Source organism: Pleurodeles waltl, chromosome 5, assembly GCF_031143425.1.
Source record: "Pleurodeles waltl isolate 20211129_DDA chromosome 5, aPleWal1.hap1.20221129, whole genome shotgun sequence".
NCBI lineage: Eukaryota > Metazoa > Chordata > Amphibia > Caudata > Salamandridae > Pleurodeles > Pleurodeles waltl.
Genome location: NC_090444.1, coordinates 1,845,679,864 through 1,845,706,177, shown reverse-complemented (window position 1 = coordinate 1,845,706,177; position 26,314 = coordinate 1,845,679,864). Strand labels below are relative to the sequence as shown.

Below are 26,314 nucleotides of genomic sequence, written 5' to 3'. Positions count from 1 at the left end.
GTGCAGAAAGGGACACCTTCCTGCAGAAAAACAATCACAAGAGGTTTTTTCCTCTTTGTATGTGTGCTGCAGAATGCAGTAGAGGAGTGGTTCCCAACCTTTTGACTTCTGTGGACCCCACTTTATCATTACTGAAACCCGGGGACCCCCGCTGAATCCTTATTGGAATCCAAGAACCCCCCCCCAGTGAGTCATTTCTGAAAGCTGGGGACTTAATCTGTTAATATTATTTAATTTTCTAAGCAGTCGCGGGCCCCCTGAGGAGGCTTCGCGGACCCCCGGGGTCCCCGGACCACAGGTTGGGAACCACTGCAGTAGAGGAACAAACGGGGAGAAATAAATATATTTCTCACCGTTGCATTACTTTTACGCCACCCCTGAGGTGGTGTGAGCAACTCACGCATTCCGAGACTTATACATTTGGGAATGCGTCAGATTCCTTCAGGTTCCATGGGTGTTGCGTTGGAACACCCCAAGCAACACCCATGGAACGCCCCTCTCACGCAGTGTTGTCCGTGAAAGGTGTCTATATTTACAAGGCCATAAAAAGCCACGCAAAAAATGACGCTCTGGTGGCGGAGTGTGCTGCTAGGATCTCGTAAATGAGGCCCTTAACGCAATGCATTCCTGTCCTTTCCCCCTGCACTGGTGCCATTTTGACTGCCTAGCGCTAACGCAGGCATCCTTGCACCGTGCTGCAAGGGTGCCTGCACTGCATGAAGGATTGCTTTTGTGCAGGAAAGGTGACCTTCCTGCTCAAACACAATCCCAAGAGGCTTTTTACTCTTTCTATGTGCACTGCAGATTGCAGCACACATACAACGAGGAAAAAACAAGGAGAAATACAAATATTTCTCCTTGTTATGCCACCTCTGGGGAGGCGCTGCCCCAAGTTTATGTCACTAAGTAAATCTGGGGCATCGTCAAAATCCATGGGTGTTGCATGGGAACACCCACCACAACGCCCATGAAACGCCTCCCAAACGCAAAGTAAGGCAACGCAGTGACTTACGCTGCCTTGCCTTACTCCATAACGATGAGGCCATTCAAAGTGGCTTTGCATGGCCTCATAGATATGGCTGAGAAGCTTGCGCTACTAGAGTGTAAAAAAAAGTGATGCTCGGTGGTGCAAGCCCCTGATAAAAAGGTCCCTTGTTTTTTCTTTGCTGGACCCAATTGAACTAAGGCCCCCAAAACAATGAATAATAAAAGAAAACCTCCAGGGCCGCAGCATTGTGTCCTTGGTGGCATGGAGTCACCTGACTTCTAATGCCCACAATTGCCAGGAGAAGTTATTTTGGGGGAGGTGCAGCTGTGCCAAGTTTCTCAGGTCAATGCGTGATGTGTGGCTCCATTACAGGTTTGTTCTTTGAACTCTGGGACTTGTAGTATTCTGTAATCCGTTATAAAACAGGACTAGAAGTCCCAGAATTCAAAGGAATAAATCTGGACTGCAGCAGCACATCACTCATGGATCTGGGAAACTTGGCAGCTGTGGGGGGCGGCGCTTTCGCAATCTCTTGTCTCCCAACATTTTAATTTGGAGCCCACAGTAGGAAAAATTATTAATAAAAGTTTGCAGATGTTTCCAAGGTAAGGGCAGTGGTGGCTGCCACTCAATGGGGGGTGGGGGGCATGGGGGGGAAATAAATGTTTTTTAAAAAGCTTTCCTTCAGGGGAGACGCGTTTGTCTCCCCTCCGTCCTCACCCTCTTCCTCCTCCTGGCTCACACAGGCTCCCAGCCAATCATGACGCTGCTGTCACCAACATAACAGCAGCGTCATGATTGGTCTGGGCGGCCAGCTTTGCCGCTCAGACTGGGAGTGGAAGCCTGTGCTTGTTCTCCACTCGGCTGTGCAATACAGCCGGGTAGAGAACATGCACACTTCGACCAGCAAAAGCCCTCCTTCAGCCCCCTCCCTCCAGCCCAGTTCCCCCGCCCCTTACTTGCTGGATATTAATTATCGGGTGTGAAAAAGTCCACTTATAACTCCGAACCTTAGGAAAAAGGCCTTTGTGTGCAGACGCCGAGCCTGGAAGCTACAATGACACCATGGGTGGGTTGTCATTGCTTTATGTGTGAGCTGTCACTTTTTGTCTGTAGCAATGTAGTTACCATGACACTGACCTCCACTGCTGGGTCAGCACTTCAAGGCCACATGTAATTCACCACTGGCCATAATGCCGCAAAATACGACAGTTGTTGTTTTCCAGCCCCATTTTTGCAAAGAACTTTGGTTTTTGAGCAGCCAAAAACCATCAGTGAACCAGCCTAAAGTCTTCTAAGTGCAACCTAGTGAGCATTGGAATGGTGGCCAGAGCAGCAGGTCTGCGGGAAGCGCAGCCGTTTTTAGGTACAGGGCCGACTTTAGGGCAGTGCAACTGGTGCATCCGCACTGGGCGCTGACCTGAAGGGGGGCACTGACCTTGGGAGGGGTGAACTGACCTTGGGAGGGATGAGAGGTCTCTGTATTGAGCAATAACTTACGATTGAAAAGTACCTTCTGCAGAGTTGCTTGTTCATCCAACTTTCAGGCAAAAATAAAAATGTCAAGATAACTCTTGTGTTTAATGGTCCTGCTAGAAACAGAGATCAGTTTTTGTCTACTAGCAGTTTTGACTCACCATAAAGTAGCGCAGAGAGTTAATGTGCCTGCAGCAAGGAACAGATCTGAGTTTTATGTGGATAGCTGAGTGGATTAGTAAAGCCAGTCTTTACCAGTGCTCTAATGTGAGAGAGGGGCTATGGAGAGATAAGGGTCACTTTTGTCTGGTGGTAGTGAAGGAATCTGAGGGGGAGGTCATGGGGAGAGGAGCGCCAAAAAATTATTGACGCACCGGGGGCTACTAGTGCTAAAGCCGGCCCTGTTTAGGTGCAGCTCGAGGACTGGTATGGTATTAGGATGGGTGCTATGATGGAATGGTTTTTATACTCTGGGGTCAAGCTAGGGACAGCGGTAGGAGTAGGCCAAAGGGAAAGATTGTAAGGATTGGAAGGGCTGGATATCTGCTCAAGAAAGAAGTCACCACCACACGAAGTCACGCTTCACCTCCCCAACCTGGAGGAAGAGGTCAAGGGTGGAGAGCCCTCTCTGGATCAGGTGGAGAGGCTAGGTGAGGATGCTAAGGACAGGCATCACCTCTCCAGTTCAAGCAAGGCTAGAGCCTACATGACTGGGGAAGACAGCAGGGCAGAGGAGAGGTGGAGAAGGGAGGAAGGAAGCACAAGATATGGCGCATGAGACAGAGATGTTTACGTATGGCGGCCGCGTCTTTCTTTTGTTCAGAGGCATTCCAGTTCCCTTAATTGCTGCAACGCGGCATGCCGTGCTTTATGTTTACAGATGGCGGCCGCGTCTTTCTTTTGTTCTGAGGCATTCCAGCTCCTTTAATTGCTGCAGCGTGGCATGCAGTGCTTTATGTTTACATATGGTGGCCGCGTCTTTCTTTCATTCTGAGGCATTCCAGTTCCTTTAATTGCTGCAGCGTGGCATGCAGTGCTTTATGTTTACATATGGCGGCCGCGTCTTTCTTTCATTCTGAGGCATTCCAGTTCCTTTAACTGCTGCAGCGCAGCATGCCTTGCTTTATGTTTACATATGACAGCCGCACCTTTGTTTCGTTCTGCACACACTTTACGATAGATCCGAAGCAGATCAGTAACGCTTGGATAAACAAAGTATTACACTAGGAAGATTGAGAGACAAGATGCCCCTCACAAGGTGGAAATACACACCTCTCTAAGGCAGCAGTTGTTGTTGTCACATACGGCTAACGTTACTGACTCTCCGGGGCTCGACTGGCTTTTCACTGTCTTCATCTGCAAACCAGCCTTTCATCATATCATCCAATATTTATTTTAGGCCTGACTGCCCCTATTTCCACACAAGAAAAATATCAACATTAAACTAGTGGTAAAGTCTACAAGCAGCAGGTCCCGCAGAGCAAAATCAGTTAAGATCAATAGGTGCATTGTGGGAAGCCATTCGGCTGAACCCCTTTCAGTGCAAATATGGGCTCAGCGTTAAATGTCACTTTCATAGACATTTAAACATGGGTGCAAATAACTTGTATGTATGTTTTAATGTGGGTAGCATCTATACTTAATAATGCATCCGGAGAGTCACTCCTTCTGCTTGCCAAAGGTCACACCAGGGTCACACCTGTTGCTGAAAAACTTCAGGAATGGTAAGAGAAACCGTTAACAATCTCTTTGAACTTTTCTGGCAGAATTGTTTGATTGACCATCATGCAGGATCATTTGCCACGTACCCCAAGCCCAAGGGGCTTAGCTTGCCTTTAATTTGGCTTTTTCTTCCGATCCCCTATTAGTCTAACAATTTTGGTGGCCCAGTAGGAGACAAGAATGCCACTGCCCTCACTGGATTCCTTCGCCTGGATGAAACAATCCACGAGCCTCTACAGTGAGAGAGATTTCTTCTAAGAGTGTGAGGTCTAGGGCCTGCTGTGCAAACTAAAGAAGACTGAGGGCTACAACGATTATGTGCAGCTGCTGCCTCAGTCCCCTTTGTGAATAAGTGCACCCCAGGTAACCTGCCAAAATGAAAGGTGTATTCAGGGCCCCTGATGTAAGGTTATTTAATTAGGCAATTCTGATGGAAAAGTCAGGTTCAAGGGGTTTAATTGTAATTGTAAATGTTATGTTATGTTATGTTATTGAGACTTATATAGCGCCAGCTACCCGGAGGCCTCGTAGCGCTGATCAGTTTGAAAAGTTTAGAACATACTGGAGGAATCTCAAACTTCCCTGGAGAGGGGGAACTTAGAAGAATTTAGAATAGCCAGGTTTTAATGGCCTTCCTAAATTCAGTCTCCTGATTCATCATGCGAATACTCGTGGGGAGGGAGTTCCAAAGTCCGGCTCCCTGGTACTTCAGGGATCTTCCTCCCCATGATGTTCTCTTTACTTTGGGTACCACTACCAGGGCTTTAGAGGCCGATCTCAAAACTCTTGTGGGTGTATATAGCGAAATTAATGATTTTAGATAATGAGGATCCTTTTTATATAGAGCTCTGTGGAAGAAGCAAAGAGCCTTAAACTTTATCCTTTTTGCCACTGGAAGCCAGTGCAGTTCAATCAGAGCTTTTTTAGCTGATGTGGTCCTAGGCAGATTAAAGAGCAGACGTGCTGCAGCATTTTGTACCACCTGTAGTTTGTTAACCACATAACCTGGAGATCCCAAAAAGAGGCTGTTTCCATAATCTAATCTGGATAAAATCAGGGCTTGTACGGCCAATCTTTTGGCCAATGGCGGAAGCAGACCAATAATCTTCTTTAGTAGCTTAAGAATCCCAAAACAGGTGGCTGACGTTCTCTTGGCTTGATGTTCCATGGTGAGTTTGGGATCCAACCAAACTCCCAAGGCTTTAGTCTGAGCTTTGGGGGGGGGGTGGTAATCTAAATGTATTACTGGTCCTTTATTTTTAGCAGGGTTGGCCAGTTTTCCTAAAAACATAATTTCTGTCTTTTCTTCGTTGAGTTGCAGCCTGCTTTCTGTCATCCAGGCAGCAACCGCTTGGAGACAGGCAGGCAAGGCCGAGTTGTCCGCCTCCTTATTGGGGGAGAAGGAAACCACCAGCTGTGTGTCGTCCACATATGACACCAGGGATACCCCAAAGGGTTCTATGACTTCTGTTAGGGGGGACATGTAAATGTTGAACAGAGTGGGACTCAAAGATGAGCCCTGCGGAACTCCGCATAAAAGTTTCAACTGGGCTGAGAAAAAAGAACGATCCAGGACTTGAAAGGTTCTATTTTGTAAGAACGAGCTTAACCCTTTAAGCGCCCTTCCTTTAATCCCACTATTTCCCATTCTTTGAATGAGTAGATCATGATTGACCGTATCAAATGCCGCGCTCAAATCTAGCATTATTATTACAGTTGCCTGAACTTGGTCCATTCGTTTTCTCGCTTCTTCCGTAACCGCAATCATGGCAGATTCAGTGCTGTGGCCCAGTCTAAAGCCCATTTGAGTTATATGCAAAATCTTATGTTCCTCCAAAAAGCCTGATAGTTGTATATTTACGTGCTTATCAATAAGTTTTGCCATCATGGGAAGGAGCGAGATAGGCCTGTAGTTTTTAAAGACCGCTCCATTTAGATTAGGCTTCTTTAGAAGGGGCTTGACCACTGCATGTTTCCAGGAGTCCGGCACCATCCCACTTTGTAGCGAGCTGTTTAACAGCTCGGTTATTACCGGATTTAGTGCTACTCTTCCCTGCATAATAATGTGGGGAGGTGCGGGATCAAGTGGAGAGCCTGATTTTAATTTACTGAGGAGCCCCAAAGCTCCTTCCTCAGAGATGGGAAGAAAACTCTGTAGAACATTGTCACCTTCCTTCTTCTCCATCGCTTGCCCTACGACTCCCCCTACTTCCCCTGTGAAGTTTTCATAGATGTCCTCAATCTTCTTTAAGAAGAAGGAGGCAAAATTGTTACTATGTTCTTCTGAAGCTTCCATTGCTTCCGGGCATGCAGGAATATACAATAGCTCCTTGAGCACACCAAAAATTTCTTTTGGAGATTCTGCTGCCTTTTCAATTTTATCTCCATAAAAGGTCGCTTGGGCTAATCTGATCTCCTTCTGGTACAACCTAATTGAACCTCTGTACTCTTCTCTGTCCTCCTCCTTTAGTGATTTCCTCCATTTCCTTTCAATCTTCCTACAGTTCCTCTTTAATGTCATTAGGTGGTTATTGAACCAGGGAGCCTTTCCTCCCTTCTTTTGCCCAGAGAGGGGTGTATAGGGCAGCACTCTGTCCAGACTATCAGAGATCCACTCATTAAAAGAGGTAGGGTCTATCTGCCGGTCCCTCATAAAATATTTTTTATTTCTATTCAGTGAATTGACCCATTCTGTTGTCTTTAATCTATTCCACTTCCTAATCTTACTGTTGGAGTGATGGTGGGGTCCAAACCTATTAGTTATATTAGCATTTAAGGTAATAAAAAAATGATCGGACCATGCTACAGGGGTAGGGGGTAGTGCGACCAACGATGAAAGATTACTAAACACCAGGTCTAAAGTATGCCCTTTCTCCTGTGTGGGTCCTCTGATCAATTGGTGTAATCCCAGAGCTTCCAGATCATTCACTAACCGCTTAGTTGCCATCAGTTCTAAATTATCAACTTGGACATTAAAATCTCCCAATAAAGTAAAATTCGGCCTATTGCAAATGAGACTTGCCATCCGCTCTGGTAATAGGTTCAGGAATTCATCATAAGTCCCCGGGGGGCGGTAGAGTAGTACTCCTGTAAATGTAAATGTAGGATTGAAGGTAATGGAAAAAATCATTCCCTCACACCCTGCGAGGTCAAGGGGACTATAGTTAAAAAGAAAATCTTGTTTAAAAATAATTGCTATTCCCCCTCCTTTCCCTTTATCTCTATCGGTTCTTGCTATCACATACCCTTTGGGTACTGCAAGAGCTAAATCCGGCCCTGAACCCTCATGGAGCCACGTTTCTGTCAAAAAGAGGGCATCTGGTGCCCCCTCGCTCAGCAAGAGATTTATGTCTAGTTTGTGTGCTGGCAGAGAGCGGCAATTTATTAGCTGAATCCTCACATTATATTTGGAGGGTTCTGCCTGATCTGAGTCAGGACCCATAGGCTTTTCCAGAGTCCAATCACATCTAGGGCAGGACCATGTCTCCCTCGCATCGCTGGGACAAATGTAGCAGCCCTCTCTTACTCTTTTCCTAAGGTCCTTTAGCGCACCTGATGAATAGGTAAAGGTATCTGGACTTACCATACTTAATTTATGCAGGGGGGGTGGCCCCTAGCCCCGTCCTGGCGCGGACGGGTGCAGACAGGCTTGCCTTTGGCGCGGACGCCGGGACCGGTTTTATTAAGGCTGGGAAGCGGTCAACTAGACCGCCAACCCCCCAAGATGGCGGACCTCCGTGGGCCTCTACAGTGTAGTAAAAATGGCTGCCCCTTAAAAACCGAACTTCATTACAAATTCAATACAATTTTAAAAAAGATGTTTAAAAACTATGCCATAAAATGTGCTAATCGGCTGACCTTAAAAAACCAATGGTCAGGCCAGGAAAATGCAGTCTGACCAAAAGTGCAGTGCTCCTTCTCCTAAATAAATCGTAATTTCCTCTTGTTCACATCAACTTTTCCACCTATTTCAATTTTTCCCCACACCTTAGTTCCCTCTTCCTCCCACTCTCCACTACCAGTTTACATGAATTCAACCACTTTTAAAAACCTTCAAAATCCGATCTCCAGCCCGGACGCCGGGACTGGTTTTATTAAATCTATTTATATAGTGCTTACAACCCCTGACGAGGCATTGAACCACTTTTTTTGCCAATTAGCACTCTACCTTGTAACCCAAGATTAGTAGTTAGTTGGTTAGTACATTTGTATTGTTTATTCTTGTGCATTAGTTGTGTTAGGATTGTGCTCTTGATTTCTTGTGCATTTAGTAGAGTGTTCATGAGGGATAGAATGATCGGAATGGGTTGGAAAAGGGGAAGGAGTGAGTTGTTTTTGTAAGTAATCATTGTGTGTTCCTCTAATGTGGGGGGCATGGATAAAAAGGAGGGGTCAATCAATCAATCAGGAATTTGTAAAGCTCACTACTCATCCATGAGGGTCTCAAGGCACTCAGGAGGGGGGGCTGGGAGAAAGGAGGGGGAGGTGCTGCTACTGCTCGATCAGCCAGGGGTGAAAGATTGGGAAGGATGCTTGGGAGCTCATAGTAGTCATAAGATTTGGGATGAGTCAGAGGGTGTAGGGATGGGAAGTTCCCAGAGAGAAACAAACTAACTGTGTTTTCAGTGCCATGTCAGGCCTGCCACTTAGGAGCAACATGACTGTAGTGCCAGTGCGTAGGAGGGAATAGACATCAGAGTGACGACTGGTATATATATCTGCTTTAATAGGATTTACATACAATCCCGCCAGCAAGCTTAGGGCTCAGAAGATTCCGATTATCAACAGGCGTGATCGGAACCCGGAACCTGGCTTGAAGAAAAAGAGCAGAAACACAACATTACAGAGAACACAACAATAGTCCCATCTGCAGATGGATACTTTAGATTGGACAGAGTAGAAAAATGCAACTTGTCTTTGTTTCCCTACATCCATGTGGTTGTTTTTGAACAGAAACAGAGATGCAAGCCCTATATGGTGTCCAGAGAGTTTGAGAACAGCGATATTGCTCAGGCGGAGGCCAGGGTCCACCAGTACATGACAGGTATCTACACTTTCAGGAGACCCTGAAGTACGTATACTTGGGTTGTGCATGTGTTTCCTGAAACAGTGGTGCTGCAGAGAGGTGTTATTCTTCCTCAAGCCTTTCAAAAATTAGTTTTCCCAGCTCTAACAGGAGTAGTTAAGACAAGCCGTAAGTGATGCAGCATGGCTTCCTCATTGGGGTGGACCACTGTCCGCATTTCACATGAGTTGTGAGCGTGTGGGACCGCAGTGCAATTATCCAACAGTTGAATGCGTTTTACCATCTGGGTAAGGAGCACCACTCAGGTACTGTAGTCTTCTAGTTATTTCATGTATGTCAGCTGTGGCTAATGTTTCATGCACCCTGAGACCGTACATGGCCTCAGGTATAAACAAGCATTTGCAATGCAATGGGTCTCGAGTTGCTTGAGTTAGAGCTCTTAGCGTTGTAAATTCCTAACTGGACTTTGTTGCCACATAAATTGAATATGAAAAGTAAAACATTTGACATAAGTGAGACGATTCAAAGCGCCACGGCCGCCATGAGCACGAAGGAGAGACACAAAAGGAAAAAGAAGTTCACTTGCAGTAAAACGTATCAGCAAAAGTGCAGTTATCCATGTAACAGGGTCGACGGCCAAGGCGGTAACAAAACTGCCCCAACGAGGGACAAACGTAAAGCATTTACCAATGATAACAAAGGATTTTTGAAAGGCAAGCCCATGAACGAGTGATGGTGATGTGCATGCAGTGGGCGTGGTTAAAAGCCCACAGATAGATTACAACAGGCCAGAGTGCTGACACGCTCAACCTAATAAAGGGATCTCCCTTTATTAACTGAGTGTCCCGTGTGTTCTTTTATGAACACTGTCTGGGCTCGGCTTGGCCCTGATGACTCATCTGGCCCTGGGGATATTACACTGGCAACAAGGACAGTGGTGGCTGGTGACATTTGAAAGTGGTGGGGCGTAAACATTGTGGATGTGTGTTGTGTCGCGAGCGAGCGCGACTTACAAAAGGCGAGCTGGAGGTGCTTTTTTTGGGGAAAAAGGTGCAATTTAAAGCAAATTTCAGAAAGCAAGAATATTTATAAAGTAATTGGGAACCTGTAGTCTTCAAATAATTAAACACATTAAAAACTGTCCCATACCTTACTGCTTTCCTGCTTCCATCCGTGCCCTTTATTTAACGTGACTGCAATTTTTTAAAACAGTAGGGTTGAAAATAGTGGCCCCATGGACGTCACCTTTGATTTAGCAACACATAGGCTTCTCTTAAAGGTGAAAGTTGAAGAGAAGTAGCTCACAAATGTTTGGCGCGCCCTGTAAACAAACCAATTGCCAACATGTTAAAGTGACCTACCTTGGACTAGAAGAAACCCCCAGTGGGTCCTTCACAGCTCTACTGAAATCAAATGTAAAGCATAGACAACTTCATATGAAAGCGGGTGTGTCAGATATTTAAGCGCATATTTATACTTGGCTTGTGCCCGTCTAGCATCTAAATATTGGAGTTAGCGCCATGTTCACGATGCGCAAAACCACCTTGCATCAATGAGATGCAAGGTAGGCGTTCCCATCCTAAACACAACACTATCCCCTAGCACCATATTTATCTCTGATGCAAAAATGACGCTAACAAAGGAGGTGGACTTAAAAAATGGCTCAAAGTCCAGTTAGCGACAAAAATCAATGCCCGGTCAGAGACAGGCGTAAAAAAGAGGCTCACACACCACCAATCATAGAAAAAACCCAGAAAGAGCCTTGGAAACTGCCAGGACAACATGAAAGTGGTACTACTCCACCTTGGCACACACCGCAGACGTCTGCGAAGACAGAAGATCCAACCACCACCACCGCAGCAACCCCAAACCCCACCACAACAGCTACAGAGGCTTTGCAGAAGTAGGGAGAGAAGTTTTAGACAGCGAATCACCATCTTAAGAATGAAGGAATAAGATCTGGTCCGGATGTATAGACTCAACTGGGAATCCATTGTACGCCTGCTGCACCTGATAGTGCCACAAACTCCCCATAACATTCCACCCATTACAATTCTTTTTGCTGTCCTCCACATGACGGCGTCAGGATCATTCCAGATAATGGATACTCTAGTGGCTGGTATCTCCCAGTCATCCTTCTCTGTCTGCCTACCAAAGGTCCTGGATGCAATCCTACACCTCACGCCACATCACATCTGCCTCCCAAACACCCAGCAAGATTTCTATCAGATAGCTGGGTTTCCACATGTGCTGGGTGCAATGGACTATACCCATGTCCAACTGGTGCCACCGGCAGCAACGGAACACCTCTACAGGAACCGCAAGCACACACATTCCATCAATGTGCAGGCTATCGTGGACCACTGTGGGCTCTTCACAAACATCCTGGCAAAATATCCCAGCAGCGTCCATGACGCATACAACTTTCACCAGTGCACCATCAACCAGCAGTTCCAGGATGGCGAATATGGCAATGGGCTACTTAGAGGTCAGTCACCATACCAATCATACCACACAACACACCAACCATCAAGGACAAACAAGACAAACACAACAAGAAATACACAGGGGCAGGTCCACAGAGATGTACAGGCAACAACACATAAGCCACATGCCACATTACACTACACACATTACATGTCAAAAACACATAGCCCCAAATCTACATAACACAGCAAAACCCTGACTGGCAAACCACATGTGGACAGGTGGAGCCAAGTCTCCTTTGCATGCAGAAGCTGCTCACAAACCACTACAAGTGTCCACAGGTTGACAACTAAATACAGGTCTCACACACATATTACACCAAACAAAGAAGTGCTCAGGCATGTCAATGGCATAGGCTATGGTTATGTTGAGGAAGTCACACATAGGCACAGTCCCACCTAAGCCATGTTGTGCGTGCCTCGGGCAGAACCTAAATCTAACGTCATCCAAGTGGTGCCATAACCAAGTATACATCAGCTACACGTACCTGACATACCTGTAGTGTTCACATACACCTGTCTGCTGCATTGTGTCCCACACATACGTGTAAACAAATATTTGCCATTGAAGACCATGGTGGTGAATCATGAGAAAAGGGACAGCACCTACTCCAGTGCCACACAACATGTGCCCCTAGTGCCCACTAAGAACACCATGGGCCTCATTATGACCCTGGCGGTAGAGAACCGCCAGGGCCAACGGGGGCGGGAGCACCGCCGACAGGCCGGCGGTGCTCCCTTGGGCATTCTGACCGCGGCGCTTTGGCCGCGGTCAGAACGGGAAAACCGGCGGTCTCCCGCCGGTTTTCCACTGCCCCTAAGAATCCTCCAAGGCGGCGCAGCTCGCTGCGCCGCCAAGGGGATTCTGACAATCCTTACCGCCATCCTGTTCCTGGCGGCTCGCCCGCCAGGAACAGGATGGCGGTAAGGATTGTCGTGGGGCCCCTGGGGGCCCCTGCAGTGCCCATGCCAATGGCATGGGCACTGCAGGGGCCCCCGTAAGAGGGCCCCGCTAGTATTTCACTGTCTGCGTAGCAGACAGTGAAATACGCGACGGGTGCAGTAGCACCCGTCGCACCTTCCCACTCCGCCGGCTCGATTACGAGCCGGCATCCTCGTGGGAAGGGAGTTTTTCCCTGGGCTGGCGGGCGGTCTTTTGGAGACCGCCCGCCAGCCCAGGGAAAAACTCATAATACCCTCCGCGGTCTTCTGACCGCGGAGCGGTATTATGGAGGGCGGCATCCTGGCGGGCGGCCTCCGCCGCCCGCCAGGGTCATAATGAGGCCCCATGTCTGTTCCAACTACCAGAAATGGTCCACCATGGTCTTGTGTCTGTGAAAAAACGCTAACATTCACGGATGACATAGTCGGATGTGGAAGGTGTATAGTGGAGATACGTGACCTCATATGCACTGTACTAAGAGACTCATGTGAAAAATAGCTGTGGCCCCTCCCAAAGCCTGCACTGCGCATGTGTTGAAAGTGGCTGTCAGAAATAATGTAATAGAAGGCAGGAGATACTTCTGCAACAAATTACTTCATCCTACCAATGTGGGATACACACTCCTGTACACTGCATGGCTGGCACAACCACAAAGGGTCACTAGGGACCATACATAAAGGTAAATGACAGAGTGCAACGCTATGCCAAAATAGGGGGCGCCACGAACCCTCAGTTACACAACACAGGGATGATCCTAATTTAACTGAATACAGCACACCCCTGTGTTGTCCCCAGTGCTCGAGCACAAATTAGCTACCAGCACCAACCCACCATTGTGCAAGGATGTCTGCGTTGAGGGCTGTGATTGTTTATGTGCGGAAAGGGACACCTTCCTGCACATAAACAACCAAGTCTGGCATTTTGCTCCTTCTATGCATGCAGCAGTATGCAGCACACATCAAAATTGCACAAACACGAGGAGGAATAAAAGTATTCCTTCTTGTTGTGCCTTGCTAACCCCACCCCTGGGATGGGGTTAGGTATTGATGCAGCCTGAGGTTTACAAAAATTCACAAATCTGCGGCAGCAAGAAAATGATATGGGTGTTGCTGTGGCACACTCACAGCAACACCTATTGCACGGCCCTTCCATGCAAAGGGCTGTGTGTGAAGGGGCCGTAGTCACAAGGTGGCATCAAGCTACAAAAATTGGAATAACACCACTTTTAAAATACGGGGCAGGGCATAGCACCACCGGAGCTTCAACAAAAGTGACGGTGTGGTGGCTCTAGGGGCTCACAAATATGCCCCTAAGTGTCACATTGTATGCGTAGTGCAACTTGGTAAAATGGACGGCACAATCTTGCTTTGTAGGGCAACAATGCTGTATCAACATCTGACACCATTGTGCTGCTAGGAAGTGGTATGTGTAAGAATAGTACACTGATCCAAATATGGACTACACAACACATGAGCCCAAATCATTATCACTATCACTTCTGGGAACAACATAAAAACTTCCCAGGCCTTTGAGTCACTACCCAAGTTTTTCATGTCTATCAACACAGTCCAAAGAAACCATTTCACAAGAACAGGAACATACGGTACACCACACACAGGTTTGTGTCACTGAAACTCCTAAATCAATTTGAGGGGTTCTGTCTCTCTCAGGGACTGGAGATTAACACCTCCAAAACTAAACTGATGACGTTTAACCCCCATAAATCATACAAAGGGAAGGTAGTTCTTTGAGACACGCTGCTTGAAAAGGTGAAATTTTTTGGTTACCTTGGTTTAAAAATATCTGTAAATTTGTCTTAGAAATCCCATAACACCAAGGTGGCTTTGAAGCAAAAACAGTAAACTGGCGTTCTAGTCAGGGACTTTAGTACCTCATATACCAAACCGATCCGCCCGGCACTTCAGATCTATGAGACTAAGGGGGTCATTCCGAACCCCGGCGGGCGACGGGCGCTGCCCGCCGGGCGGAGACCGCCAAAAGACCGTACCGCGGTCAAATGACTGCGGTGGTCATTTTGACTTTCCCGCTGGGCAGGCGGGCGACCGCCAAAAGGCCGCCCGCCCGCCCAACGGGAAAGCCCCAGCAACGATGAAGCCGGCTCCGAATGGAGCCGGCGGAGTTGCTGGTGTGCGACGGGTGCAGTGGCACCCGTCGCGATTTTCAGAGTCTGCTTTGCAGACACTGAAAATCTTAATGGGGCCCTGTTAGGGGGCCCCTGCAGTGCCCATGCGGCAGTGGCATGGGCATGGGCACTGCAGGGGCATGGGCATGGGCACTGCAGGGGCCCCCAGGGGCCCCACGACACCCGTTCCCGCCAGCCTCTTCCTGGCGGTGTAAACCGCCAGGAACAGGCTGGCGGGAAGGGGGTCGGAATCCCCATGGCGGCGCTGCATGCAGCGCCGCCGTGGAGGATTCCCTGGGGCAGGGGAAAACCGCCGGGAAACCGCCGGTTTCCCTTTTCTGACCGCGGCTTTACCTCCGCGGTCAGAATTGCCCCTGAAGCACCGCCAGCCTGTTGGCGGTGCTTCCTCCGTCCCCGGCCCTGGTGGTCCATGACCGCCTGGGTCGGAATGAGGCCCTAAGGCTGTTAATTCCACCTTATATGGTGAAGAGCTAAGGGGCTCAAGAAATATCTGTAGTCGAAAATACATTTTTAAGGAAACTTGTTTCTCTACCATTGAGTACCCCGTTGTTCGCCTCTTTTTAAGGATTCGGGCATAAAGGAATAGGCCCTAAAGCCCGTTTACATCCTCTCCTGTTCTGGAGACGGCTCTGGCCTACTCCGGAGTTTGCCTCATATATTGAAGTCCTCCAAGCTGTAGTTGAAGCTGATCACTTTCCTAGTGTCCCCTAACTTAGATATGTTAAAGGTTCACTGTATTTGCTTTGATGGTGTGAGCTCTGGGATCGCCCAACAACTGCTGCCTTTCCCTTGAAGTTTCGACTTTAAAAATAAGTATTGGAAGATGGTAGATTATGAAGAACTGCATGTAGCAATTCATTCTAAGCTGTCTCATGCTACTGCTGATCTGAAGGATACGCACAGCTATGAGGCATTTTGGGACACAATCCCGACTCCTAAGAACAGAAATCTGTATTTCCAGTTTCATGTAGGAACCTTACCATAAAGATCATTCACTAGCAGTTTGGTCATCTGACGGAACTACTGTCTGCCCAGCTTGTAAGGCCTCTATTGAAAATTTGCCCCATGTATTTTTTGTCTGCCCGCTTATGCAATCCCTCGCAGGAAGTCGCTTGCACCTGCCTGCTGGCTGCAGGGCATCCGTAGGTCTGATATAGCTCTACGGATTCTTAAATCATATACTGATTATGTTTTAGCTACTGCTGTCGCTAAATTTCTTGGAGCTATGTGGACCAATAGAGCAAATATTTTATCTTCTTCATGTGAAGTTGCCTTGTATGTATAGTTGCGGGTTGCCTTCCCAATGACGTACATGGTTCAGCACACTTTTGTGAAACAAATTATTAATTAGTGTGTGTGTTCCTAATACTTCTGTGCTTTTGGGCCAAAGAAACTGTGTAGTGACTAAGCTGGATCTGTGGCCTAAAATCGTGAAATCTTGCAATCGACTCTGTTAACCATTTAGGCAAGTGCTTCTTCTCTTAGTACTGTATTTGGCATTGATCGCTGAACAAACTATTGCATTTTGCACAGATTTATAACTTTTAATATTTTTTATGTACATGGTGCCAGAGTATTCTGTGTGCAAGTTTTATGCTCAAGTACTGGGCCCAGTGGCATTTATTGTTATATCGATGTTATCCTTGTCTTAACTTATTTTTAATGTATGTGAAATATGATGTTTTTTCTTTGTGTATGTTTTGTGCTTTTATGGTACTAGCTACCGAAATAAAGCTTATTTGACTCTGTTTGTGTCACAACCACAAATAAAAGGTACAACTGCAATTGGGACGTTCCAAACCACTATTAACACTTACCAAAACATCTCCTCTCTATATTTTGCAGCTGACCAAGGATACAGCATCCAGCCGTGGGTGATGGCCCCTTTTGCCAATCCCACAACGGTGGAACAGCAGGCCTACAACAAGGGACACAGGAAATCCCACAATGTGGTGGAGAGGACATTTGGCCTCCTGAAATCCAGGTTCAGGTGTCTGGCCCTGACAGGAGGACGCCTCTTGTATGCTCCACCACTTGTTTGCAAGATCATCTTGGCATGTGTAATCCTGCACACATGTGTCCGGACAAATATCCCCTGGGAGGAACAGGATGATGTTCCCAGCGAGGACGACAATGATGATGGAGCAGATCATGTGGAGGAGGAGCAAATTAACACTGCTGCCAGAGTTCGTAGGAGACTCCACATTGTGGAGAACTTCTACACATAACCACAGTACTTTGAACATCACCTTGTAAATAGCACAAATAAATCACTTTGCACCTGAATCTCCTTGGTCTGCTCATTCTCCACTACATACTCCATTGGAATGTGACTCTAACCGCAGTGAGCAGGCAGGTAACACAAAGGTGACCAGTATGGTAGTAACAACGTTTGTGACATGAGTGGGTCTACTGCCACCATTTCAAATATCAGTGACACGCAATTTGCGGGCATGTGAATCCTGAAGGTCTAGATCCATGCACCACCACATATATTGTCCTGTCAAGTGGGAAAGGTGCTAATACCTAGCCCACCCACCACAACAACACCATGCATAACAGAATGAATGCAAGGGGGGCACACATGAGGTAGGGGCTGTCAACAAATGGATTACAAGCTATGTAGGAACAGTACACTGTCACAACTCATGGTGACAGTAGCATTGCCTGCATGGTACTTGTGCGACAAGGGTGGTACATCATTGTGAACTGTGGTCCCTCATTTGAAGCCCAGGGATTGTAACCAATGTCCCATGCTGAGCCTGCACAATGTGTCCCAGCACTGCCAGTGTGCATAACCCAGGCACATGGTGGGCTGTACCTCACGTATGGTACACACACGTTGGCTGTGGAGTGCTCAATGGGTTGACTTGACTACATAAGCAGCTATGGGTGCAGAATCACTATCCAAACACATGACCCATTGTCATCATCCATGGATATTTTGGGACAATGCTCCACCACATATTCAACTGGTTAGAAGAAGGCAGAGTAGCAAATTATGACTATGTACATAAGGTGCACACTTGTCACTCAAATCTCCTGTCCTGACACATGGCTAGCCCAAATCTAGGCATGTGCAGACTGATGTATGGGTGTATGTTCTAGGTAGCAACAGTTTTGCCAGGATCAACAATGCTTGATGTGTCAGCACGTATGACTAGTATGCTGTGTACAACTACACCACCAATTGTCACCCACATGACAGGACAATTGCATGATGGCAATATTGACAATTAGTCCCATGCACGTCGTGGCCTCCAACATCGCAATCAGGTGTGGGATGTGCTACTCTGTCCAGCATTGTTGAAATATGTCTGAGACACAACGCAAAACAGAGTGGGAGTAGACCTACCCATATATGTTGCAATTGGCTAATTAACTCTCCAGCACTGAGATGGTGTGACACCTCAATATCAGTCAGTCATGGTAAGGGTTTCATAGGCTGCGCCATGCTGGAAGAAATGCAAACGTGTACAATGGACACACTGGATGGACTTCTTCCAGACACACACACATACTTGCAAATGCAATATGGGGTGTCAAATGGAGACAACAGAAGTGGTGTGACAGGAGGGATGTCATGTGTATGTGGAGCTCACAAATACAGACAATGGAACTGATGATGTAAACATGTTCCATGTACGCAAGTCACATGTTGCATCATGTCCATGTATGTATAAACAATATTGCAGTATGAGGTGTGCCCAAGGTGCAAACAGACTAAAGAATGGGAACAATGTAGGTGACAATACTTGCCTCACCAGTAGTGCAGGAATACATGGAGAAGGGACACACATAGACCAACACTCACTGTACAACACATCAATGTCTACATTGAAATATTTCACATATGTACAGAGAGGGTGGCCAAGTCAGTACATCACCTAGTCATGTTGGCCACTTGCAGACTGGTATTTGCCCATCTCGTGCCACCATGACAGGCGGCTGCGACAGATAACACCATCTGTACCCTGGCACGTTTCCAATGTTGAAGTCACAACAGAGATACAAGGCCAACAAGATGCCCAAGGGAAATGCTAAGGACATCAAAACATATCACATGTACAAAATGTTCAAGACCAGAGTGATGTACGTGCGAGGGGAAAGCTGACATCAAGTACGGCAGTGGTAAATGTGAGATCCAGGACTGTATGATCACAATTGTGCATGTGCCTGTCTGCTGGGGACTGTGCAAAGTACTGCTGAGTGGCAAACATGCAGAGGCTAGGTCCCTGCTCAATGAACCCGCCCTGCTCTAGCTACATGAACATATCACATTGTCAGGGGCCTGATGCATGTGCACAGGGGTGTGATTAGACTGGGGTTCCATTGACTTACCTCTTCACATGCAACCATGGGTTTGTGTAGCTATGGGAACTCACACTGTTGAGATGATGAGTAGGCTGGCAGCTATGCCAGACTGCAACATAGTGACACAGGGGTATGCCATTGTTTGTGGCAGTCATTACTAACCTGATCTGGACAAATATGGGTGCCCAGTTGATAGCATGCACACATATGCCACATATGTCAGCACCCATGGACCACTGTATTGGCTCAGCCATGGAAATGTGTGTGGATTGAGAGCAAAAGGCAACATAGCACAAAAGTAGGGCAGAGGTGTCACTAGATCAGTGACTGACAGAAATAGACTCCACATGTTTTCCAACATACAGAGACATGGGTGGCACTGATGTGACAACTTATGCATTTGTCAAATGGCAACATGTGTCCATGCAGGAAGATGGTAATGTGAGATTTCATATCTCATGAACACACCATTGTCGTCATATGTAACAGGAATCACAAAACATATGTCCATACACACACGGAAGATACCAATCTTGCACAACACATGTGTACATGACATCTCCTTCAAGTACGGTGCATGGGGGCACAAATGGCACACGTGTAGCAGAGCAACATGAAGGGATATCCAACGACACAGCACATGTGAACACACATACACAAGCTAATTTGCAGGGTTGACGTGATGTTAATGCAGTCCAAGTCCACTAAGTACTGTGTGTTGAAAATTACATGGTTGTCACATGCATTACCATGTGTTGAACATAGGCCACCAAACATGTTTGGTGTTGTAGGTATGTGTACATCTGTATCTCAGACATAACAATGTAGTCCAGACCCAAATTAGTTCACGTACACATGTATACACACATAGCACACATGTGCCAACATGTCTGTGGACACAGTATAGCTACACATGCTCATGTACATGAAGTATTGAGTAATCGCATGCAGCAGACTCACAAAGGAACCCATAGGTCCAACATACCATTGTCACTGTAATGACAGTACTGGACATACATCCTAGTGCCAGAGTGCCCTCACACTTAGTAACTTTGCACCTAACCTTCACTAAGTGAAGGTTAGACATATAGGTGACTTATAAGTTACTTAAGTGCAGTGTAAAATGGCTGTGAAATAACATGGACGTTATTTCACTCAGGCTGCAGTGGCAGGCCTGTGTAAGAATTGTCTGAGCTCCCTATGGGTGGCAAAAGAAATGCTGCAGCCCATAGGGATCTCTTGGAACCTCAATACCCTGGGTACCAAGGTACCATATACTAGGGAATTATAAGGCTGTTCCAATGTGCCAATTAGAATTGGTGAAAATGGTCACTAGCTTACAGTGACAATTGTGAAGGCAGAGAGAGCACAAGCACTGAAGTTCTGATTAGCAGAGCCTCAGTGACACAGTTAGTCACTACACAGGGACACACATTCAGGCCACAACTGTGAGCACTGGGGTCCTGGCTAGCAGGATCCCAGTGAGACAGGCAAAAACAAACTGACATACATGCAAAAATGGGGGTAACATGCCAGGCAAGATGGTACTTTCCTACAAGGTGGCATTTCAATGTGTGCTGCAAAATAAAACACATGTGTAATGGCAATGCAGCAAGGAGGTAGGGGAGCATTTTTGTGAGATACACCACCCTGAGCCCACTCAATGGCATTGACTTCCATCCTAGTCTCAGATGTCTAAGTTGTGTGGGTACAGGAAGTATGACAATTTCCAAGGGGTGTTGTGATGGCACAGCCACAGGCACAGTATTTACACATCCCTTCCAGGCAATGTGCTGCATATTTACGTGGTGGAGCATAGCCCTGGTGACTGGCGTATATCCATGTTGTTTATATGTTGGGGGGCATAGCACAATCAAGGTTGTATGGGGATGGGGCATCTGGATTCAGGGCACATGTGTAGCCCATGCACTCCTTTAGCACGCTTTGGGTGCGTCCTATCTACCTCCCCCTTCTGGTATTTGTAAGATTCCTGTTAATTCCCCCATTAAACTTACCCTGCATTTGTGGTGGTGGTTGGTAGTCTGCGCTGTCCTGTCCATGGATTCCTGTGTCCAGCTCTTCCGGGATGACCGCTACAACCATCTCCTCCAGCTCATCCAGGTGCTCCCGTGGTGCAGGACTTCCTCCTCCAGTCTGCAGTGCTGCCTTTCTGTTCTTGGCCAACTTCTCCTTAGTTCTACACTTGCAATCATGCCAGCACTTCTTGCACTCAGTGACAGTTCTCTTCACCTCTGCCATGCAGCTGATTTTGTACATTATTTGCTGCCATATTGCCTCTCTCTTACCAATTGGCAATTTGGAAGTGACAAAGAGCTGGTGTTGGTGCTCCGTCACCTCTCCCACAAGGATGTCGTGGTTCTCCTCACTAAAGTGACACTTGCGCTTTTTCTTCTCCTTCTCCAGGGACTTCTGTGGATCCTCCTGGCTGGTACTTGGGCGACTGCGGTCACCCTGAGGTCTCTCCTGGCCTGATTCTTCCATTTTCAGTCGCACTTGCACTCTTTCCTGCTTGTGCGTTTGAATTTGGCGCTAATGCCGGCTATAAATGGCAGTAACACTTTTGTGACATATTTACGTGCCGAAAAATGGGTTCGCGCCACTTTTGCAGCATTAACGTAATTTCTCATGAAGACAAGAGGAGGGAGAGATGAGGGATAGAGATGTGGGAGAGCGGAAGAGAGAGGGGAGAGAGGAAGAAGAGAGAAGGGAGAAAGGAAGAAGAGAGGAGGGAGAGAGGAAGAAGAGAGAAGAGGGAAGTGAGAGAGGAAAAAGAGGAAAGAGCGAAGAGAGAGAGGAAGAAGAGAGGAGAGAGAGAGGAAGAAGAGAGGAGGGAGAGAGGGAGGAGAGAGGAGGGAGAGAGGAAGAAGAGAGGAGGGAGTGCAGAGGGATAGGGATGAGGGAGAGAGGAAAAAGAGATGGGAGACCAGAGGGATAGAGATGAGGGAGACTGGAAGAAGAGGGAAGGGAGAGAGGAAGAGGGGAGGGGAGAGAGGAAGAATAGGGAAGGGAGAAAGGAAGAAGAGAGGAGGTAGAGAGAAAGAAGAGAGACGAGAGTAGGGAGAGATCAAGGAGAGAGGAAGAAGAGAGAAGGGAGAGAGGAAGAAGAGAGGAGGGAGAAAGGAAGAAGAGAGGAGGGAGAGAGAAAGAAAGGGAGGAGGGAGAGAGGAAGAGAGGAAGAAAAGAGGAATGAGAGAGGAAGACAGGAGGCAGGAGAGCAGAGGGATAGAGATGAGGGAGGGTGGAAGAAGGGAGAAGGAAGAGAGGAAGAAGAGAGGAAGAAGAGCAGAGGGATAAAGATGAGAGAGAGAAGGAGGGAGAGCAGAGGGATAAACATAAGGGAGAGTGGAAGAAGAGAGGAGGGAGAGAGAAAGAAAGAGAGGAGGAAGAGAGGATGGAGAGAGGAAGAAGGGAGAGAGGAAGAAGGGATAAGGGAGAGAGGGAGAAGAGAGGAGGGAGAGAGGAAGAAGAGAGGAGGAGAGGAAGAAGAGAAGAGGGAGAGCAGAGGGATAGAGATAAAAGAGCGAGGAAGAATAGAGAAGGGAGAGAGAAAAAGAGAGGAGGAACAGTGGAAAAAGAAATGAGGGAGCAAGGAAGAAGAGAGAGGGGAGAGAGGAAGAAGAGAAGAGGGAGAGAACAAGAGAGGAGGGAGAGAGGAAGAAGAGAGGAGGGAGAGAGGAAGAAGAGAGAAGAGGGAAGTGAGAGAGGAACAAGAGAGAAGAGAGAGAGGAAGAAGAGAGGAGAGAGAGAGGAAAAAGAGAGGAGGGAGAAGAGAGTAGGGAGAGAGGAAGAAGAGAGGAGGGAGTGCAGAGGGATAGAGATGAGGGAGAGAGGAAGACGAGATGGGAGAGTGCATGGATAGAGATGAGGGAGAGTGGAAGAAGAGGGAAGGGAGAGAGGAAGAGGGGAGGAGAGGAAGAATAGGGAAGGGAGAAAGGAAGAAGGAGAGGAGGGAGAGAGAAAGAAGAGAGAAGAGAGTAGGGAGAGAGCAAGGAGAGAGGAAGAAGAGAGAAGGGAGAGAGGAAGAAAAGAGGAGGGAGAAAGAAAGAAGAGAGGAGGGAGAGAGAAAGAGAGGGAGGAGGGAGAGAGGAAGAGAGGAAGAAGAGAGGAGTGAGAGAGGAAGACAGGAGGCAGGAGAGCAGAGGGCTAGAGATGAGGGAGAGAAGGAGGGAGAGCAGAGGGATAGACATAAGGGAGAGTGGAAGAAGAGAGAAGGGAGAGAAGAGGAGGAAAGGAGGAAGAGAGGATGGAGAGAGGAAGAAGAGAGAAGGGAGAGAGGAAGAAGAGAGGAGGGAGAGAGGAGGAAGAGAGGAGGAAGATCAGAGGGATAGAGATGAGGGAGAGAAGGAGGGAGAGCAGAGGGATAGACATAAGGGAGAGTGGAAGAAGAGAGAAGGGAGAGAGGAGAAAGAGAGGATGGAGAGAGGAAGAAGAGAGAAGGGAGAGAGAAAGAAGAGAGGAGGGAGAGAGGAAGAAGAGAGGAGGGAGGGCAGAGGGAGAGAGATGAAAGAGCGAGGAAGAATAGAGAAGGGAGAGAGAAAAAGAGAGGAGGAACAGTGGAAGAAGAAATGAGGGAGCAAGGAAGAAGAGAGATGGGAGAGAGGAAGAAGAGAAGAGGGAGAGAGGAAGCGAGGAGGGAGAGAGGAAGAAGAGAGGGGAAGAGTGGAAGAAGAGAGGAGGGAGGGAAGAAGAAGAAAGGAGGGACTGAGGAAGAAGAGAGGAGGGAGAGAGGAAAAAGAGATGAGGGAGAGAGGACGAATAGAAGAGGGAGAGCAGAGGGATAGAGATGAGGGAGAGAGGAAGAAGAAAGGGGAAGAAGAGAGATTGGAGGGCAGAGGGATAGACATGAGGGAGATAGGTAGAAGAGAGGAGGGGGAGAGGAAGAAGAGACGAAGGAGAGCAGAGGGATAGAAATGAGGGTGAGAGGAAGAAGAGAAGAGGGAGAGAGGAAGACGAGAGAAGGGAGACAGGAAGAAGAGACAATGGAGAGAAGAAGAAGAGAGGAGGGAGAGCAGAGGGATAGAGATGAGGAAGAAGAGAGAAGGGAGAGAGGAATACGAGAGGAGGGAGAGATGACGGATAGAGATGAGTGAGAGAGGAAGAAGACAGAAGGGAGAGAGGAGAAGAGAGGAGGGAGAGAGGAAGGAGAGAGGAAGAAGGGAGAAGGAAGAGAGGGAGAAGAGAGGAGGAGAGAGGAAGAAGAGACAAGGGAGGGAGGAAGAAGGGAGGAGGGAGAGCAGAGGGATAGAGATGAGGAGAAAGAGAGAAGGGAGAGAGGAAGACGAGAGGAGGGAGAGATGAGGGATAAAGATGAGAGAGAGAGATCAAGAAGGCAGAAGGGAGAGAGGAGAAGAGAGGAAGAAGAGAAGAGGAAGAGAGGAAGAGAGAGAAAGGAGAGAGGAAGAAGAGAGGAGCAAGACAAGAGAAGGGAGACAGAAAGAAGAGACAAGGGAGTGAAGAAGAGAGGAGGGAGAGCAGAGGGATAGAGATGAGGAAGAAGAGAGAAGGGAGAGAGGAAGACGAGAGGAGGGAGAGACCAGGGATAGAGATGAGGGAGAGAGGAAGAAGACAGAAGGGAGAGAGGAGAAGAGAGGAGGGAGAGAGGAAGAAGAGAGGAGGGAGAGAGGAAGAAGGGAGAAGGAAGAGAGGGAGAAGAGAGGAGGGAGAGAGGAAGAAGGGAGAAGGAAGAAAGGGAGAAGAGAGGAGAGAGAGAGGAAGAAGAGAGGAGGGAGAGAGGAAGAAGAGAGGAGGGAGAGAGGTAGAAGAGAGAATTGAGAGCAGATGGATAGAGATAAGGGAGAGAGGAAGAAGAGAGAAGGGATAGCAGAGGGATAGAAATGAGGGAGAGAGGAGGAAGAGCAGAAAGAGAGCAAAGGGAGAGAGATGAGGGAGAGAGGAAGTAAAGAGAAGAGAGAGAGGAAGAAGAGGAGAGGGAGAGGTTGAAGAGAGGAGTGTGAGCAGAGGGACATAGATGAGGGAGAGAGGAAGAAGAGAGGAGGGAGAGAGGAAGAAGAGGAAGGAGAGAGGAGGAAGAGAGAAGGGAGGAGGGCGAGAGGAAGAAGAGAAGAGAGGAAGAAGAGTGGAGGGAGAGAGGAAGAAGAGAGAAGGGAGAGAGGAAGAAAAGAAGGGGAGAAAGAGAGAAAGGAAGAAGAGAGAATGAAGAGCAGAGGGATAGAGATGAGGGAGGGAGGGAGAATAGAGAAGGGATAGAGGAAGAAGAGAGGAGGGAGAGCAGAGGGTAGAGATGATGGAAACAGGAAAAAGAAGAAAGGGGAGAGAGAGGAAGAAGATAGAAAGGAGAGAGGAAGAAGAGAGGAGAGAGAGAGGAAGAAGAGAGGGAGGGGAGAGGAAGAAGAGAGGAGGCAGAGGAAGAAGAGAAGAAGGAGAGAGGAGGGAGAGCAGAGGGATAGAGATGGGTGGGAGAGGAAGAAGAGAGGAGGGAGAGAGAAATAAAAGATAAGGGAGAGCAGAGGGATTGAGGTGAGGGAGAGAGGAAGAAGTGAGGAGTGAGAGAGAGGAAGAACAGAGGAGGGACAACAGAGGGATAGAGATGAGGGATATAGTGGGGAGAAGAAGAGGGAGAGAGAAAGGAGACAGGATGGAGAGGCCTGGTGTATACAATTTCAATTTCCCTTACACAATTTCAATTTTATTTTATTTATGATTCAGAACTCAATTGAGGTCCACATAAAAATGAACAAAACGACAATACTTTAGTCTCTATGATTATTTACACCTAAAATCTAGTTGGACACAATAGAAATTGTATACAATGAAAATTGTATCAGAACACACCACAATGTAGTCCAAACTTGCACTTATAAAAATATAAAAAGATGAAAAAAAGTGCAAATGCTCACATCACTGCAATTAAAATATCCTAAAATACAAAATGTTAGGCTTTTGAGTTCATTACCAAATATATATAACAAGAAAGTGCAGAGTGCCAAAGTATAACTAAAATACAATAAGTAAAGGAAAAAAGTACCATAAATACAAACACTGACTATCTTAAATGGGGCCTAACTGACCATAAGATCACACATGAACACATATGCACAAAACAGTATTTTCAAGGGGCAAACTTAGGGGCATATTTATACTCTGTTTGCGCCGGAATTGCGTCGTTTTTTTTTACGCAATTTTGACGCAAAACTAACTCCATATTTATACTTTG

At 47.3% G+C, this 26,314-nt stretch overlaps 1 protein-coding gene across 1 annotated transcript; it reads left to right on the top strand.

Annotated features, from left to right (window-relative positions):
- The first annotated feature begins 23,289 nt into the window (after positions 1-23,289).
- LOC138297162 (octapeptide-repeat protein T2-like) lies at positions 23,290-23,709 on the top strand. The gene has a single exon (XM_069236654.1). It carries the CDS (start codon positions 23,290-23,292, stop codon positions 23,707-23,709), a length of 420 nt encoding a protein of 139 aa, XP_069092755.1.
- Positions 23,710-26,314: the final 2,605 nt, after the last annotated feature.

Coding starts and splice junctions, on each gene's coding strand:
- LOC138297162 (XM_069236654.1), top strand. CDS start 23,290: ATGAGGGAGAGAAGGAGGGAGAGCAGAGGGATAGACATAAGGGAGAGT.